At 47.6% G+C, this 20,182-nt stretch overlaps 1 protein-coding gene across 1 annotated transcript; it reads right to left on the bottom strand.

Moving 5' to 3' along the window:
* Positions 1-2,504: 2,504 nt before the first annotated feature.
* Positions 2,505-19,716, bottom strand: LOC109884042 (dnaJ homolog subfamily B member 1). The gene is made up of 4 exons (XM_031817307.1): positions 19,100-19,716; positions 5,481-5,815; positions 5,081-5,350; positions 2,505-4,759 (listed from the first exon to the last, which is right to left on the bottom strand). The coding sequence occupies exons 1-4, from the start codon at positions 19,317-19,319 to the stop codon at positions 4,529-4,531; spliced, it is 1,056 nt and encodes a 351-aa protein (XP_031673167.1). The 5' UTR covers positions 19,320-19,716; the 3' UTR covers positions 2,505-4,528.
* Positions 19,717-20,182: the final 466 nt, after the last annotated feature.

Raw genomic sequence — 20,182 nt, 5'->3', positions numbered from 1 at the left:
ATTCTATTCAACTGGACCCCAGCTCTGGTAACGATAACACTTCAGGTGACCTCTTCTCTTCAGAATACAGACCATAGAATTACATATTAGAACTTAATTACATAATAAAACGTCATTACATATTCAAATGTAATTCCAACGTTAGTCAGATTTTAATAGGATCTCTGTGCTACTGTGCTATCTCTGTGCTATCTCTGTGCTATCTCTGTGCTAGTCTATCAGGAGTCAGTAGTTGTGATATTGTTGAGGTTCTGGTCCGATGTTTAGAGTCGAGTGCTGAAAAGGCTGATTGGTAGAGGGCGGGGTCATGAGCAATGCATTCTGGGTCAGCGGTAGACACGGGCTGAGGGGCCACTGCATTGTGTGTGGAAGTTACATTTTCTTCATCCTCACCGTCTTACGGTGACCTTTGAGACAGTGAGGAGAATCATGACTGTTACCATTAGGTGAAGACAGAAACACACTCTCTCTCACCTCTTCAGTGCTTCCTGTGTCTGCATCAGGCCTGCTAGAGATTGACCCTGTGAAACACACACACGCATGCGCACCAACACACACTCTCTCTCTCTCCTCTCTCTCACCTCTTCAGTGCTTCCTGTGTCTGCATCAGGCCTGCTAGAGATTGACCCTGTGAAACACACACACGCATGCGCACCAACACACACTCTCTCTCTCTCTCCTCTCTCTCACCTCTTCAGTGCCTCCTGTGTCTGCATCAGGCCTGCTAGAGATTGACCCTGTGAAACACACAATAGACTGCATATTATAACTCTGTGTGTGTGTGTGTGTGATATTGAAGGCCTCTCACCTAGAGCTTTGCTGCTTTGCCAGTGTCTGTAGAATATGAGGGGGATGACAGCGTTTTTTTACATCAGTAATTTTTCAATACTCTTTCCACCCCTGGTGTTTGGTTATTAATTGGTTAGTGATTGATTAGTCCAGTCTGACTGGCTGAAAACAGAACTCATCTGAGAGGATGCAGCAGGTGACAACATGGAGGATCATTGTTCTGACTCCCATGGAATCTACTCCCAAGACGAACTCCAAGACTCACACTACAGCACACTTCCTGCAATACTACAAATAATCAGATCACTTTAACTACAAAAATACACCTACTGTAAACTCTAAAGTACACCTATTGTAAACTCTAAAGTACACCTATTGTAAACTCTAACGTACACCTACTGTAAACTCTAACGTACACCTATTGTAAACTCTAACGTACACCTATTGTAAACTCTAACGTACACCTATTGTAAACTCTAACGTACACCTACTGTAAACTCTAACGTACACCTATTGTAAACTCTAACGTACACCCACTGTTACCACAATAGCAATCTCATTTAACCCAGAAATAAAATGTGTAATTTGGTATCTCTTCTCTCTCTTTCTCTCGTTATTTTTTGCCTCATCTGTTGTCACATACATATGCGCAGTAACAGACACACACACACACAGTCATGAGCTAATTTAGAAAGGAAGTATTTTTCAGGGCACCAGTGTCTGTGTTGGTTGTTGGGTGATATTCGTGAGTTGTGGTACACAGTGTTTTTATCAGTTTGGTTGACATGAGCCAGTCTGCTGATAGCATCACGGGCTGACGGTCATTAACAGAGGCTTTGCCTTGAATGGTGCCCTCTTCCTTACATACTGTATGGGCCCTGGTCTAAAGTAGGGCACTATATAGGGAATAGGGCCCTGGTCTAAAGTAGTGCATTAGACCCCCCCCCCCATTGTAATGCTCATAAGACTTGCTATGTGCACCCGACCACACATGACAGTTTACAATACAGGGTTACTCCAAGCGGTTTAGTCTCCTCCACTTGCTCAATTTAGGGTTTAGTGAACGATTTGTCCCAAATACAACGCTTTTAGTTTTCTAAATCATTTAGGACTAACTTATTTCTTGCCGCCCCATTGTGAAACTGAGTGCAGCTCTTTGCTGAGCGCTGCTGTAGTAGCTGACGTGTATATAGTGTTGAGTCATCAGCATACATAGACACAGGCTGCAACACACAGACACAGGCTGCAACACACAGGCTGCACCACACAGACACAGGCTGCACCACACAGACACAGGCTGCAACACACAGGCTGCAACACACAGGCTGCAACACACAGGCTGCAACACACAGGCTGCAACACACAGACTGCAACACACAGACTGCAACACACAGACTGCAACACACAGGCTGCACCACACAGGCTGCACCACACAGACACAGGCTGCACCACACAGACACAGGCTGCACCACACAGACACAGGCTGCACCACACAGACACAGGCTGCACCACACAGACACAGGCTGCAACACACAGACACAGGCTGCAACACACAGACACAGGCTGCAACACACAGACACAGGCTGCAACACATAGACACAGGCAGCGAAGAGGCCCCGGCCCGTCTCCAGCCAGGAGACGTCTTCATACCAGATCACACTGTCATAACACCTTCATTACATCTTTCTACAGAGACAAACAGGGATCCGTTTATCTGGAACAAAACATACTTTATTTACCTAGGAAAGGTATTCACGTAGAAAATACATTCTGTGTATAGAACACTGTTCAGAAATATAATACACACATGACAAATGTATAGCAAACTGTTCAGAAATATAATACACACATGACAAATGTATAGCAAACTGTTCAGAAATATAATACACACATGACAAATGTATAGCAAATTAAGTCTGGTTGTAGTTTTAGAAGATTCTGTCCAGGGTTAACGTTTTTCTTAAAAGGATTCCTTGATTATAAACTACATGATTTAAACATAAAACTAGTTCCTGTTGTGAAGGAGAAATAATGGTCCCTATATTGAGGTGAGGGATCTTCCATTTCAATGCATTGACTAGAATGGGAAGGTCTGTTCTATAGATTATATTTCTATATATTCCAATAGCGTTGTTTCTCTTCTAAACCAATGACTACTGGTATTATTACACTATGGGCATTGATCAGTGGCAATACTTTCTATTGATTTGATCAGAATCCAAAACCATGAAAACAACCCATGATACCTAAACCCCTAGAATAGATACATGAAAACAACCCATGATACCTAAACCACTAGAATAGATACATGAAAACAACCCATGATACCTAAACCCCTAGAATAGATACATGAAAACAACCCATGATACCTAAACCACTAGAATAGATACATGAAAACAACCCATGATACCTAAACCACTAGAATAGATACATGAAAACAACCCATGATACCTAAACACTAGAATAGATGCATGAAAAGACGCCATCTGTCAAGAAATGCCACCAAGCGATACAAATCTATTCCCCCAAAACAGGAGTTTTCAGACCTCTCCTGGGGGACACGCAGACGAATGTATTTCATCTACTCAAGAGCTAGAACACCTGATTACATTAGTCAACCAATCATCAAGCCCTTGACAAGATGAATCATGATGAATCTCTTACTCCAACAGTCTCTCTGGCAGTAAATGTCTTGGAGAGGGAGTCAATAGAATCCATTCATTCTCACCCTAATATCTCTCTCTCATATCAACTAATTATCAAGCCCTTGACTAGGTGAACCAGGAGAGCCAGTTCAAGCCCTTGACTAGGTGAACCAGGTGAACCAGTTCAAGCCCTTGACTAGGTGAACCAGTTCAAGCCCTTGACTAGGTGAACCAGGTGAACCAGTTCAAGCCCTTGACTAGGTGAACCAGGCGAGCTAGTTCAAGCCCTTGACTAGGTGAACCAGGCGAGCCAGTTCAAGCCCTTGACTAGGTGAACCAGGAGAGCCAGTTCAAGCCCTTGACTAGGTGAACCAGGAGAGCCAGTTCAAGCCCTTGACTAGGTGAACCAGGTGAGCCAGTTCAGGGCTACAACAACGTGGTTAAATGTCTGAGGGTCCCAGAGGAGAGGTCAGGAAACCACTGCTAACAAGCCAATGGCTCTAGTCTGTACATGGCAACATTCACCAGTATAGAAGTAGAGCTAAAAAGAGGCTCGTACTAAAGGAAGCCAAACAACATTTATGATGGTCTCTAGTTCTACAGTGCAGTAGTGCTGATCTGGGATCAGGTGCCCCCTGTCCATGTAGTCACCTGTATTGCTTCTGAAGTGGACTCACGAGGTCCAGGGTGACAGTTTCCTCAGTTCACTTGTGGTTCTGAAGTGGACTCACGAGGTCCAGGGTGACAGTTTCCTCAGTTCACTTGTGGTTCTGAAGTGGACTCACGAGGTCCAGGGTGACAGTTTCCTCAGTTCACTAGTGGTTCTGAAGTGGACTCACGAGGTCCAGAGTGACAGTTTCCTCAACTAAAGGTCAAGAGACATCGTAACGAAAGTTGGCTGTGCGCAGTAGGTCACCTGATGGGTGTCGACGAACGATGGCGATTCAACACTCGTCAGGAAAGGAACAGAAAATGGAGGCGATAAACGTTCTTTGGTCAGAGGCGATAGGGAGGAGAGCCACATGTTGCTTTTCACTGTTCGTCTGCTCCGTCCATTTTGTCCTTAAGTAGTTCATAGCTTATAGCTATCAGGACTAGGGTGGAAGCACCTGTGCGATGGTCTCCTTGGCACTCTGACTCAGTCTCTCCGGAAACGCCACCTCGTACTCCACCAGCAGGTCACCGCGGCGATCGGGCCGCTTGGGCAGAGGAAGGCCCTCCCCCGTGATGCGGCGTTTCATCCCCGGACGCACCACGTCCCCTGTCGTCACGGTTACTGTCCTGCCGTCCAACGTGGGGACGATGACCGTGCAGCCGCACAATGCCTGAGGGGGGGGGGGCGAGAGAAGAGGGGGCAGAGAGAGAAGAGGGGGCAGAGAGAGAAGAGGGGGCAGAGAGAGAAGAGGGGGAGAAGAGGGGGAGAGAGAAGAGAAGAGGGGGAGAGAGAGAAGAGAAGAGGGGGAGAGAGAGAAGAGGGGGAGAGAGATGTTACACTTCATCCCTCTAGTCTACATACAAACAGTTGTCTGTAGGTTCAAGAATGAGTCATTCTAAGTGCTATCAATTTGTTTAGCGAGCACTTGGAGAGGATCGTGTAAAAACAAGGTATATTTAGTTTAGTTAAAGTTCAGATCACTCTGCCTTACCTCTCTGAGGGAGACCTTGGCGGGGTAAACGATGTCAGAGCCGTCTCGCCGGAACACCGGGTGTGGCTTATCCTTGACCACGAACACCACGTCTGCCGGGATGTTAGTCGGCGTCTCGTCCCCCTCTTTAGGGAAGGTGACCTTCGTCCCCTCCTTCCATCCCTTCTTTATCTCCACCTCCAGGATCTTGTCCTCCATCCGGAGGGTCCGTCTGTCTGCGTTCAGCCGCTTGTGGGATATCTTCATTCTCTTAGTGCAGCCTGAGAGCACCTTTAAAAAAGACCACAATGGAAATGAGGCATCGACTTCATGGTGTCCTACACAACTTTTTAAATTGTATGATGTGCTGTGTGTATATGGATACCTTGAATGGTCAAATAAAATAAGTCAACCAACCAACCTCCTCTAAGGTCACCCTGAGGTCGTGGAGCACGGGTGGGTCCTGGTGCTTCTCAACCATCTGCCCCCCCATCCCCCCTCCCCCCATCCCTGTGCTGAAGGAACGGGGGAACCCCCCCATGCCACCGCCCCCCATCCCGAAACGGGCGAAGGGATCGTCAGTGTCCATGTTGTCCCCGTCTGGGCCCCCACCGTTTCGGGGGAAGAACTGGTCGAAGGGGCTCCGGCCCCCGAAGAACTCGGCGAAGATGGCGTGGGGGTCGCCTTGGAAGGAGTAGCTGAAACTAGGGCCCCCGGGAACATCCCCTCCTCCTGGGGGGCCTCCTCCTTTCAACCCTGGAGAGGAGAGGGAGGGAGGAAGGAAGGGAGGGGGGGGGGAGCGGGAGGGGAGAGAGAGGGAGAGTTAAACATTTGTGGCTCTGGTCCAGACTTCTTTCAATATATGTTGTGTAAACATTTCCTATGTGCAGTGGCACCCATGGTTGTGGAAACCAATGCGTCTGTGTGGAGGGCTAGATGGGAGGAACGCTGTGTGTGGAGGGCTAGATGGGAGGAACGCTCTGTGTGGAGGGCTAGATGGGAGGAACGCTCTGTGTGGAGGGCTAGATGGGAGGAACGCTCTGTGTGGAGGGCTAGATGGGAGGAACGCTCTGTGTGGAGGGCTAGATGGGAGGAACGCTCTGTGGTGAGGGCTAGATGGGAGGAACACTCTGTGGTGGAGGGCTAGATGGGAGGAAAAAATTATACTGGTTACACTAGGTTACAATGGTGCTGCTGTGTTCTTATCAGTTGTCTTTAAAGACCAGTCTAGATAACTCAAGGGTCAAGCTGCATCATTCCGTGTATAGCAACAGACACTGTAGACCACAGGAGGTTGGTGGCACCTTAATTGGGGAGGATGGCTCATGGTAATGACTGTGAGTGGAAGTGGTGGAAGTGGTATCAAATACATCAGACACATTGGTTTCCAGGTGTCTGATGCCGTTCCATTTGCTCTGTTCTGGCATTATTATGAGGCAGCCTCCCTTCTATCTCTACACACAGAGCGCTCTCCCTTCTATCTCTACACACAGAGCGTCCTCCCATCTATCTCTACACACAGAGCGTCCCTCCCTTCTATCTCTACAACAGAGCGTTCCTCCAATCTAGCCCTCCACACAGAGCGTTCCTCCCATCTAGCCCTCCCACAAGAGCGTTCCTCCCATCTAGCCTCCACACAGAGCGTTCCTCCATCGAGCCTCCACACAGAGCGTTCCTCCATCTAGCCCTCCCACACGACAGCGTTCTCCCATCTAGCCCTCCACACAGACGTTCCTCCCATCTAGCCCTCCACACAGAGCGTTCCTCCCATCTAGCCCCTCCACACAGAGCGGTTCCTCCCTCTAGCCCTCCACACAGAGCGTCCTCCATCTAGCCCTCCACACCGAGCGTATTCCTGCCCATCTAGCCCTCCACACAGAGCGTTCTCCCCTGTGTGTCGAGATAGAAGGGAGGGAGGGACGCTCTGTGTGTAGCGATAGAAGGGAGGAAACGCTCTTGTTGTGATAGAGATTAGAAGGGAAGGAAACGCTCGGTGTGTAGAGATAGGACGGGAGGACCGCTCTGTGTGTAGAGATAGAAGGGAGGACCGCTCTGTGTGTAGAGATAGAAGGGAGGACCGCTCTGTGTGTAGAGATAGAAGGGAGGACCGCTCTGTGTGTAGAGATAGAAGGGAGGACCGCTCTGTGTGTAGAGATAGAAGGGAGGACCGCTCTGTGTAGAGATAGAAGGGAGGACCGCTCTGTGTGTAGAGATAGAAGGGAGGAACGCTCTGTGTGTAGAGATTAGAAGGGAGGAACGCTCTGTGTGTAGAGATAGAAGGAGGAGCGCTCTGTGTGTAGAGATAGAAGGGAGGCTGCCTCATAATAATGGCCAGAACAGAGCAAATGGAACGGCATCAGACACCTGGAAACAATGTGTCTGATGTATTTGATACCATTCCACCACTTCCAACCAGTCATTACCATGAGCCCATCCTCCCCCAATTAAGGTGCCACCAACCTCCTGTGGTCTACAGTGTCTGTTGCTATACACGGAATGATGCAGCTTGACCCTTGAGTTATCTAGACTGGTCTTTAAAGACAACTGATAAGAACACAGCAGCACCATTGTACCCTAGTGTAACAGTTATAATTTTAGTCCGTCCCCTCGCCCCTACCGGGCTCGAACCAGGGACCCTCTGCACACATCAACAGTCACCACAAAGCATCATTACCCATCACTCCACAAAAGCCTTGCAGAGCAAGGAACCACTACTTCAAGGTCTCAAAGCGAGTGACGTCACCGATTGAAACGCTATTAGCGCGCACCACCGCTAACTAGCTAGCCATTTCACATACTAAGGAGTACACAGCCACACTATCTGTCGTTTGAGAAACTTGCTGACAGGCTAGCGAAAAACTGTCAAAGTCTCCGCCTGTTGTGACGTCAGCGCCCGAACCTTCCAGTAGTGGGCGCGCACCTCTCCCTCGCCGCTCCGCTCTTGACGTGCAGTGTTATTGTATCTATCCGTTTTTTCCCTTCTCCATTCTTATGATTGTGCTGCAAGGGATTCTTGTTGGAACTCGCGAATCCCCTTGCAGCACAATCATAAGAATAGAGAATGGGGGAAAACTGATAGATGCGATAAGCCTGCTGTGTCTTGCCCTTTCTCGTTATAAAATATAGCTCACATAGGCTAAGAAATGTAGGCTTATAAGCTGTTGCTCACACAGGCCGAGAAGGGAAGGCTTGTGAGCTATTGCTTGGTTTGTTATAAGCATATAGCGTTTGTTTTTGGAACTTCTGTGGCCCAAAGCGTTAGAACACTAGAAATACAACGATTTCAGCACCACTGAAGAATAGTAGATTATCAGAGGAAAAGAGGCAGGTTCTTGAGACAGAACTTGAAATGCCTTTTCGCCATAACACTCATCCAAATATCCAGCGACAATGATTCAGCTTTACATCTTTATAATCGCAGCTTTGAAATCGTTTCCGATAGGCTCACCTAATAAAGTACTTCGGAAACAATGTGTATTTATTCATCACTTTAGTAATAACATGTTGTGTCTGGTCAATAGAAACACGTACCTTCTTCGCCGAATCGGTCGTAAATGTCCTTTTTCTTGGGTCGCTCAGGACGTCATAAGCTTCAGCTATTTCTTTAAACTTGTCCTCGGCTTTGGGAGACTTGTTTTTATCCGGGTGGTAACGCAGATGCCTGCTGCGATAGCTGTTGTCTGAACATGTATAAAGACAAGGTTGGTGTTTTACTGCCCCTGGAGGCTGTTGTCTGAACATGTATAAAGACAAGGTTGGTGTTTTACTGCCCCTGGAGGCTGTTGTCTGAACATGTATAAAGACAAGGTTGTGTTTTACTGCCCCCTGGAGGCTGTTGTCTGAACATGTATAAAGACAAGGTTGGTGTTTTACTGCCCCCTGGAGGCTGTTGTCTGAACATGTATAAAGACAAGGTTGGTGTTTTACTGCCCCCTGGAGGCTGTTGTCTGAACATGTATAAAGACAGGTTGGTGTTTTACTGCCCCCTGGAGGATGTTGTCTGAACATGTATAAAGACAAGGTTGGTGTTTTACTGCCCCCTGGAGGCTGTTGTCTGAACATGTATAAAGACAAGGTTGGTGTTTTACTGCCCCTGGAGGCTGTTGTCTGAACATGTATAAAGACAAGGTTGGTGTTTTACTGCCCCCTGGAGGCTGTTGTCTGAACATGTATAAAGACAAGGTTGGTGTTTTACTGCCCCCTGGAGGCTGTTGTCTGAACATGTATAAAGACAAGGTTGGTGTTTTACTGCCCCCTGGAGGCTGTTGTCTGAACATGTATAAAGACAAGGTTGGTGTTTTACTGCCCCCTGGAGGATGTTGTCTGAACATGTATAAAGACAAGGTTGGTGTTTTTACTGCCCCCTGGAGGATGTTGTCTGAACATGTATAAAGACAAGGTTGGTGTTTTACTGCCCCCTGGAGGCTGTTGTCTGAACATGTATAAAGACAAGGTTGGTGTTTTACTGCCCCCTGGAGGCTGTTGTCTGAACATGTATAAAGACAAGGTTGGTGTTTACTGCCCCCTGGAGGCTGTTGTCTGAACAGGTATAAAGACAAGGTTGGTGTTTTACTGCCCCTGGAGGCTGTTGTCTGAACATGTATAAAGACAAGGTTGGTGTTTTACTGCCCCTGGAGGATGTTGTCTGAACATGTATAAAGACAGGTTGGTGTTTTACTGCCCCCTGGAGGCTGTTGTCTGAACATGTATAAAGACAAGGTTGGTGTTTTTACTGCCCCCTGGAGGATGTTGTCTGAACATGTATAAAGACAAGGTTGGTGTTTTACTGCCCCCTGGAGGCTGTTGTCTGAACATGTATAAAGACAAGGTTGGTGTTTTACTGCCCCCTGGAGGCTGTTGTCTGAACATGTATAAAGACAAGGTTGGTGTTTTACTGCCCCCTGGAGGCTGTTGTCTGAACATGTATAAAGACAAGGTTGGTGTTTACTGCCCCCTGGAGGCTGTTGTCTGAACATGTATAAAGACAAGGTTGGTGTTTTAACTGCCCCCTGGAGGCTGTTGTCTGAACAGTATAAAGACAAGGTTGGTGTTTTACTGCCCCCTGGAGGCTGTTGTCTGAACATGTTATAAAGACAAGGTTGGTGTTTTACTGCCCCCTGGAGGATGTTGTCTGAACATGTATAAAGACAAGGTTGGTGTTTTACTGCCCCCTGGAGGCTGTTGTCTGAACATGTATAAAGACAAGGTTGGTGTTTTACTGCCCCCTGGAGGCTGTTGTCTGAACATGTATAAAGACAAGGTGTGGTGTTTTACTGCCCCCTGGAGGCTGTTGTCTGAACATGTATAAGACAAGGTTGGTGTTTTACTGCCCCCTGGAGGCTGTTGTCTGAACATGTATAAAGACAAGGTTGGTGTTTTACTGCCCCCTGGAGGCTGTTGTCTGAACATGTATAAAGACAAGGTTGGTGTTTTACTGCCCCCTGGAGGCTGTTGTCTGAACATGTATAAAGACAAGGTTGGTGTTTTACTGCCCCCTGGAGGCTGTTTGTCTGAACATGTATAAAGACAAGGTTGGTGTTTTACTGCCCCCTGGAGGCTGTTGTCTGAACATGTATAAAGACAAGGTTGGTGTTTTACTGCCCCCTGGAGGCTGTTGTCTGAACATGTATAAAGACAAGGTTGGTGTTTTACTGCCCCCTGGAGGCTGTTGTCTGAACATGTATAAAGACAAGGTTGGTGTTTACTGCCCCCTGGAGGCTGTTGTCTGAACATGGTATAAAGACAAGGTTGGTGTTTTACTGCCCCCTGGAGGCTGTTGTCTGAACATGTATAAATGACAAGGTTGGTGTTTATACTGCCCCCTGGAGGGCTGTTGTCTGAACATGTATAAAGACAAGGTTGGTGTTTTACTGCCCCCTGGAGGCTGTTGTCTGAAACATGTATATAAGACAAGGTTGGTGTTTTACTGCCCCCTGGAGGCTGGTTGTCTGAACATGTATAAAGACAAGGTTGGGTTTTACTGCCCCTGGAGGCTGTTGTCTGAACATGTATAAGACAAGGTTGGTGTTTTACTGGCCCCTGGAGGCTGTGTCTGGAACATGTATAAAGACAAGGTTGGTGTTTTACTGCCCCCCTGGAGGCTGTTGGTCCTGAACATGTATAAAGACAAGGTTGGTTGTTTTAACTGCCCCCTGGAGGCTGTTGTCTGAACATGTATAAAGACAAGGTTGGTGTTTACTGCCCCTGGAGGGCTGTTGTTCTGAACATGTATAAAGACAAGGTTGGTGTTTTACTGCCCCCTGGAGGCTGTTGTCATGAACATGTAATAGAAGACAAGGTTGGTGTTTTACTGCCCCCTGGAGGCTGTTGTCTGGAACATGGTATAAAGACAAGGTTGGTGTTTACTGCCCCCTGGAGCTGTTGTCTGAACATGTATAAGACAAGGTTGGTGTTTTACTGCCCCCTGGAGGCTGTTGTCTGAACATGTATAAAGACAAGGTTGGTGCTTTTACTGCCCCTGGAGGCTGTTGTCTGAACATGGTATAAAGACAAGGTTGGTGTTTTACTGCCCCCTGGGGGCTGTTGTCTGAACATGTATAAAGACAAGGTTGGTGTTTTACTGCCCCCTGGAGGTGTTGTCTGAACATGTATAAAGACAAGGTTGGTGTTTACTGCCGCCTGGAGGCTGTTGTCTGAACAAGTATAAAGACAAGGGTTGGGTTTTACTGCCCCCTGGAGGTCTGTTGGTCTGAACATGTATATAAGACAAGGTTGGTGTTTACTGAGCCCCCTGGCAGGCTGTTTGTCTGAACATGTATAAAAGACAAGGTTGGTGTTTTACCCTTGCCGCCCTGGAGGCCTGTTTGTCCTGAACACTGTATATAAGACAAGGGTTGGTGTTTTACTGCCCCCTGGAGGCTGTATGTCTGAACATGTATAAAGACAAGGTTGTGTTTACGTGCCCCTGGAGGTGTTGTCTGAACATGTATAAAGCAAGGTGGTGTTTTACTGCCCCCCTGGAAGGCTGTTGTCTGAACATGTATAAAGACAAGGTTGGTGTTTTACTGCCCCCTGGAGGCTGTTGTCTGAACATGTATAAAGACAGGTTGGTGTTTTACTGCCCTGGAGGCTTTGTCCTGAACACTGTTATAAAGAACAAGGTTGGTGTTTTACTGCCCCACTGGAGGCTGTTTGTCTGAACATGTATAAAGACAAGGTTGGTGTTTACTGCCCTGGAGGCTGTTGTCTGAACATGTATAAAGACAAGGTTGGTGTTTTACTGCCCCTGGAGGATGTTGTCTGAACATGTATAAAGACAAGGTTGGTGTTTTACTGCCCCCTGGAGGTGTGTCTGAACATGTATAAAGACAAGGTTGGTGTTTTACTGCCCCCTGGAGGCTGTTGTCTGAACATGTATAAAGACAAGGTGGTGTTTTACTGCCCCTGGAGGCTGTTTGTCTGACATGTATAAAGACAAAGGTTGTGTTTTACTGCCCCCTGGAGGCTGTGTCTGACATGTATAAGAACAAGGTTGGTGTTTTACTGCCCCTGGAGGCTGTTGTCTGAACATGTATAAAGACAAGGTTGGTGTTTACTGCCCCCTGGAGGCTGTTGTCTTGAACATGTATAAAGACAAGGTTTGGTGTTTTACTGCCCCTGGAGGATGTTGTCTGAACATGTATAAAGACAAGGTTGGTGTTTTACTGCCCCCTGGAGGATGTTGTCTGAACATGTATAAAGACAAGGTTGGTGTTTTACTGCCCCCTGGAGGCTGTGTCTGAACATGTATAAAGACAAGGTTGGTGTTTTTACTTGCCCCCTGGAGGCTGTTGTCTGAACATGTATAAAGACAAGGTTGGTGTTTTTACTGCCCCCTGGAGGCTGTTGTCTGAACATGTATAAAGACAAGGTTGGTGTTTTACTGCCCCCTGGAGGCTGTTGTCTGAACAGGATAAAGACAAGGTGGTGTTTTTACTGCCCCCTGGAGGGTGTTGTCTGAACATGTATAAAGACAAGGTTGGTGTTTTACTGCCCCCTGGAGGCTGTTGTCTGAACATGTATAAAGACAAGGTTGGTGTTTTACTGCCCCCTGGAGGATGTTGTCTGAACATGTATAAAGACAAGGTTGGTGTTTTACTGCCCCCTGGTGGGTGTTGTCTGAACATGTATAAAGACAAGGTGGTGTTTTACTTTATGGTGTTTTTACTGCCCCCTGGAGGCTGTTGTCTGAACAGGTATAAAGACAAGGTTGGTGTTTTACTGCCCCCTGGAGGTGTTGTCTGAACATGTATAAAGACAAGGTTGGTGTTTTACTGCCCCCTGGAGGCTGTTGTCTGAACATGTATAAAGACAAGGTTGGTGTTTTACTGCCCCCTGGAGGCTGTTGTCTGAACATGTATAAAGACAAGGTTGGTGTTTTACTGCCCCCTGGAGGCTGTTGTCTGAACATGTATAAAGACAAGGTTGGTGTTTTACTGCCCCCTGGAGGATGTTGTCTGAACATGTATAAAGACAAGGTTGGTGTTTTACTGCCCCCTGGAGGCTGTTGTCTGAACATGTATAAAGACAAGGTTGGTGTTTTACTGCCCCCTGGAGGCTGTTGTCTGAACATGTATAAAGACAAGGTTGGTGTTTTACTGCCCCCTGGAGGCTGTTGTCTGAACATGTATAAAGACAAGGTTGGTGTTTTACTGCCCCCTGGAGGGTGTTGTCTGAACAGGTATAAAGACAAGGTTGGTGTTTTACTGCCCCTGGAGGCTGTTGTCTGAACAGGTATAAAGACAAGGTTGGTGTTTTACTGCCCCTGGAGGGTGTTGTCTGAACATGTATAAAGACAAGGTTGGTGTTTTACTGCCCCCTGGAGGCTGTTGTCTGAACATGTATAAAGACAAGGTTGGTGTTTTACTGCCCCCTGGAGGGTGTTGTCTGAACATGTATAAAGACAAGGTTGGTGTTTTACTGCCCCCTGGAGGCTGTTGTCTGAACATGTATAAAGACAAGGTTGGTGTTTTACTGCCCCCTGGAGGGTGTTGTCTGAACATGTATAAAGACAAGGTTGGTGTTTTACTGCCCCCTGGAGGCTGTTGTCTGAACATGTATAAAGACAAGGTTGGTGTTTTACTGCCCCTGGAGGCTGTTGTCTGAACATGTATAAAGACAAGGTTGGTGTTTTACTGCCCCCTGGAGGCTGTTGTCTGAACATGTATAAAGACAAGGTTGGTGTTTTACTGCCCCCTGGAGGCTGTTGTCTGAACATGTATAAAGACAAGGTTGGTGTTTTACTGCCCCCTGGAGGCTGTTGTCTGAACATGTATAAAGACAAGGTTGGTGTTTTACTGCCCCCTGGAGGCTGTTGTCTGAACATGTATAAAGACAAGGTTGGTGTTTTACTGCCCCTGGAGGCTGTTGTCTGAACATGTATAAAGACAAGGTTGGTGTTTTACTGCCCCCTGGAGGCTGTTGTCTGAACATGTATAAAGACAAGGTTGGTGTTTTACTGCCCCCTGGAGGCTGTTGTCTGAACATGTATAAAGACAAGGTTGGTGTTTTACTGCCCCCTGGAGGCTGTTGTCTGAACATGTATAAAGACAAGGTTGGTGTTTTACTGCCCCCTGGAGGATGTTGTCTGAACAGGTATAAAGACAAGGTTGGTGTTTTACTGCCCCCTGGAGGCTGTTGTCTGAACATGTAAAGACAAGGTTGGTGTTTTACTGCCCCCTGGAGGCTGTTGTCTGAACAGGTATAAAGACAAGGTTGGTGTTTTACTGCCCCCTGGAGGCTGTTGTCTGAACATGTATAAAGACAAGGTTGGTGTTTTACTGCCCCCTGGAGGCTGTTGTCTGAACATGTATAAAGACAAGGTTGGTGTTTTACTGCCCCCTGGAGGCTGTTGTCTGAACATGTATAAAGACAAGGTTGGTGTTTTACTGCCCCTGGAGGGTGTTGTCTGAACATGTATAAAGACAAGGTTGGTGTTTTACTGCCCCCTGGAGGCTGTTGTCTGAACATGTATAAAGACAAGGTTGGTGTTTTACTGCCCCCTGGAGGCTGTTGTCTGAACATGTATAAAGACAAGGTTGGTGTTTTACTGCCCCCTGGAGGCTGTTGTCTGAACATGTATAAAGACAAGGTTGGTGTTTTACTGCCCCCTGGAGGGTGTTGTCTGAACATGTATAAAGACAAGGTTGGTGTTTTACTGCCCCCTGGAGGGTGTTGTCTGAACAGGTATAAAGACAAGGTTGGTGTTTTACTGCCCCCTGGAGGCTGTTGTCTGAACATGTATAAAGACAAGGTTGGTGTTTTACTGCCCCTGGAGGCTGTTGTCTGAACATGTATAAAGACAAGGTTGGTGTTTTACTGCCCCCTGGAGGGTGTTGTCTGAACATGTATAAAGACAAGGTTGGTGTTTTACTGCCCCCTGGAGGCTGTTGTCTGAACATGTATAAAGACAAGGTTGGTGTTTTACTGCCCCCTGGAGGCTGTTGTCTGAACATGTATAAAGACAAGGTTGGTGTTTTACTGCCCCCTGGAGGCTGTTGTCTGAACATGTATAAAGACAAGGTTGGTGTTTTACTGCCCCCTGGATGCTGTTGTCTGAACATGTATAAAGACAAGGTTGGTGTTTTACTGCCCCCTGGAGGGTGTTGTCTGAACATGTATAAAGACAAGGTTGGTGTTTTACTGCCCCCTGGAGGCTGTTGTCTGAACATGTATAAAGACAAGGTTGGTGTTTTACTGCCCCCTGGAGGATGTTGTCTGAACATGTATAAAGACAAGGTTGGTGTTTTACTGCCCCTGGAGGATGTTGTCTGAACATGTATAAAGACAAGGTTGGTGTTTTACTGCCCCCTGGAGGATGTTGTCTGAACAGGTATAAAGATCGACTTCATGGTGTCCTACACAACTTTTTAAATTGTATGATGTGCTGTGTGTATATGGATACCTTGAATGGTCAAATAAAATAAGTCAACCAACCAACCTCCTCTAAGGTCACCCTGAGGTCGTGGAGCACGGGTGGGTCCTGGTGCTTCTCAACCATCTGCCCCCCCATCCCCCCTCCCCCCATCCCTGTGCTGAAGGAACGGGGGAACCCCCCCATGCCACCGCCCCCCATCCCGAAACGGGCGAAGGGATCGTCAGTGTCCATGTTGTCCCCGTCTGGGCCCCCCACCGTTTCGGGGAAGAACTGGTCGAAGGGGCTCCGGCCCCCGAAGAACTCGGCGAAGATGGCGTGGGGGTCGCCTTGGAAGGAGTAGCTGAAACTAGGGCCCCCGGTAACATCCCCTCCTCCTGGGGGGCCTCCTCCTTTCAAACCCTGGAGAGGAGAGGGAGGGAGGAAGGAAGGGAGGGGGGGGGAGCGGGAGGGGGAGAGAGAGGGAGAGTTAAACATTTGTGGCTCTGGTCCAGACTTCTTTCAATATATGTTGTGTAAACATTTCCTATGTGCAGTGGCACCCATGGTTGTGGAAACAATGCGTCTGTGTGGAGGGCTAGATGGGAGGAACGCTGTGTGTGGAGGGCTAGAATGGGAGGAACGCTCTGTGTGGAGGGCTAGATGGGAGGAACGCTCTGTGTGGAGGGCTAGATGGGAGGAACGCTCTGTGTGGGAGGGCTAGATGGAGGACGCTCTGTGTGGAGGGCTAGATGGGAGGACGCTCTGTGTGGAGGCTAGATGGGAGGAACACTCTGTGTGGAGGCTAGATGGGAGGAAAAAATTATACTGTTACACTAGGTTACAATGGTGCTGCTGTGTTCTTATCAGTTGTCTTTAAAGACCAGTCTAGATAACTCAAGGGTCAAGCTGCATCATTCCGTGTATAGCAACAGACACTGTAGACCACAGGAGGTTGGTGGCACCTTAATTGGGGAGGATGGGCTCATGGTAATGACTGGAGTGGAAGTGGTGGAATGGTATCAAATACATCAGACACATTGTTTCCAGGTGTCTGATGCCGTTCCATTTGCTCTGTTCTGGCCATTATTATGAGGCAGCCTCCCTTCTATCTCTACACACAGAGCGCTCCTCCCTTCTATCTCTACACACAGAGCGCTCCTCCCATCTATCTCTACACACAGAGCGCTCCTCCCTTCTATCTCTACACACAGAGCGTTCCTCCCATCTAGCCCTCCACACAGAGCGTTCCTCCCATCTAGCCCTCCACACAGAGCGTTCCTCCCATCTAGCCCTCCACACAGAGCGTTCCTCCCATCTAGCCCTCCACACAGAGCGTTCCTCCCATCTAGCCCTCCACACAGAGCGTTCCTCCCATCTAGCCCTCCACACAGAGCGTTCCTCCCATCTAGCCCTCCACACAGAGCGTTCCTCCCATCTAGCCCTCCACACAGAGCGTTCCTCCCATCTAGCCCTCCACACAGAGCGTTCCTCCCATCTAGCCCTCCACACAGAGCGTTCCTCCCATCTAGCCCTCCACACAGAGCGTTCCTCCCTCTGTGTGTCGAGATAGAAGGGAGGGACGCTCTGTGTGTAGAGATAGAAGGGAGGAACGCTCTGTGTGTAGAGATAGAAGGGAGGAACGCTCTGTGTGTAGAGATAGAAGGGAGGACCGCTCTGTGTGTAGAGATAGAAGGGAGGACCGCTCTGTGTGTAGAGATAGAAGGGAGGACCGCTCTGTGGTGTAGAGATAGAAGGGGAGGACCGCTCTGTGTGTAGAGATAGAAGGGAGGACCGCTCTGTGTGTAGAGATAGAAGGGAGGACCGCTCTGTGTAGAGATAGAAGGGAGGACCGCTCTGTGTGTAGAGATAGAAGGGAGGAACGCTCTGTGTGTAGAGATAGAAGGGAGGAACGCTCTGTGTGTAGAGATAGAAGGGAGGAGCGCTCTGTGTGTAGAGATAGAAGGGAGGCTGCCTCATAATAATGGCCAGAACAGAGCAAATGGAACGGCATCAGACACCTGGAAACAATGTGTCTGATGTATTTGATACCATTCCACCACTTCCAACCAGTCATTACCATGAGCCCATCCTCCCCAATTAAGGTGCCACCAACCTCCTGTGGTCTACAGTGTCTGTTGCTATACACGGAATGATGCAGCTTGACCCTTGAGTTATCTAGACTGGTCTTTAAAGACAACTGATAAGAACACAGCAGCACCATTGTAACCTAGTGTAACAGTATAATTTTAGTCCGTCCCCTCGCCCCTACCGGGCTCGAACCAGGGACCCTCTGCACACATCAACAGTCACCACAAAGCATCATTACCCATCACTCCACAAAAGCCTTGCAGAGCAAGGAACCACTACTTCAAGGTCTCAAAGCGAGTGACGTCACCGATTGAAACGCTATTAGCGCGCACCACCGCTAACTAGCTAGCCATTTCACATACTAAGGAGTACACAGCCACACTATCTGTCGTTTGAGAAACTTGCTGACAGGCTAGCGAAAAACTGTCAAAGTCTCCGCCCTGTTGTGACGTCAGCGCCCGAACCTTCCAGTAGTGGGCGCGCACCTCTCCCTCGCCGCTCCGCTCTTGACGTGCAGTGTTATTGTATCTATCCGTTTTTTTCCCTTCTCCATTCTTATGATTGTGCTGCAAGGGATTCTTGTTGGAACTCGCGAATCCCTTGCAGCACAATCATAAGAATAGAGAATGGGGGAAAACTGATAGATGCGATAAGCCTGCTGTGTCTTGCCCTTTCTCGTTATAAAATATAGCTCACATAGGCTAAGAAATGTAGGCTTATAAGCTGTTGCTCACACAGGCCGAGAAGGGAAGGCTTGTGAGCTATTGCTTGGTTTGTTATAAGCATATAGCGTTTGTTTTGGAACTTCTGTGGCCCAAAGCGTTAGAACACTAGAAATACAACGATTTCAGCACCACTGAAGAATAGTAGATTATCAGAGGAAAAGAGGCAGGTTCTTGAGACAGAACTTGAAATGCCTTTTCGCCATAACACTCATCCAAATATCCAGCGACAATGATTCAGCTTTACATCTTTATAATCGCAGCTTTGAAATCGTTTCCGATAGGCCTACCTAACTAAAGTACTTCGGAAAACAATGTGTATTTATTCATCACTTTTAGTAATAACATGTTGTGTCTGGTCAATAGAACACGTACCTTCTTCGCCGAATCGGTCGTAAATGTCCTTTTTCTTTGGGTCGCTCAGGACGTCATAAGCTTCAGCTATTTCTTTAAACTTGTCCTCGGCTTTGGGAGACTTGTTTTTATCCGGGTGGTAACGCAGAGCCTGCTTGCGATAAGCCTTCTTGATCTCGTCCTCCGTCGCCCCTTTCTGTATGCCCAGAACATTATAGTAGTCTTTACCCATTTTGACCATGTAGCTGTCGGTGTGTTAATTCCGAATAGCTGCGAGAAATAGTTTAAAGTTCCCTTGCTTGAGCCTGTGCTGACTGCCAATCAAATTCGCACAAGGTAGAATCTCTTTAAATGCGCTGGTCCGGTTGCAGGTAGTATATCTATGGAATGGTATATAAACGTAATTAAAGCCTAACCTGAACTGTACACTTACTGTTGAAGAACGCTACCGTTCTGTCAGCTCCGCTTGGGACCCATTCTAGTTTATACCCGCGCAGAAAGTTCGAGAATTTTCTAGCAGCATCAGGAAGAGTCTGAACGCAGTTCAATTCCTGTCGGACGAAAGTTCCTGGGACCGATCACGCCTAACAGAGCGTCACTGAGTTTGACAGTTCGACAGGACACGCCTCTGTAGTCGAGCCGAAACTCAACCCATTATTTTTATTTCTACTTTGCTTATTCTTCCATTGCAAATCTACCATTCCAGTGTTTTACTTGCTATATTGTATTTACTTTGCCACCATGGCCTTTTTTTTGCTCACATCGTATATAGACTTGTTTATACTCACTGGATGTATCAAACGTACTAAGAATCGTGTTAGTGAACAGAATGTTTCACAATGTGTCTGCAAACTGCGCAGAGGAAAATCTATATGGATCCCCTGAACAAAACTGATTCCCTCATAATGTGGTTTGTCTGTCGCGTTTGTTGGAACTATAGGTGTAAGTCCTCGCTATGCTTCAGGTTTATAGGTACTATGCGTTAGGTTGAGCCCTGTCCTTTCTCAATTTAAATAATTACGTTATTTCAACTTTTACTAGCCTCTTCTTGGTCAAATACCCACAAAGAGGTCTAGGCCTGTCCTTGGCAAACAGCCTTGCTGC

This window comes from Oncorhynchus kisutch, unplaced genomic scaffold (genome assembly GCF_002021735.2).
Source record: "Oncorhynchus kisutch isolate 150728-3 unplaced genomic scaffold, Okis_V2 scaffold983, whole genome shotgun sequence".
Taxonomy (NCBI): domain Eukaryota; kingdom Metazoa; phylum Chordata; class Actinopteri; order Salmoniformes; family Salmonidae; genus Oncorhynchus; species Oncorhynchus kisutch.
This window is presented reverse-complemented; position numbering and strand designations above follow the sequence as displayed.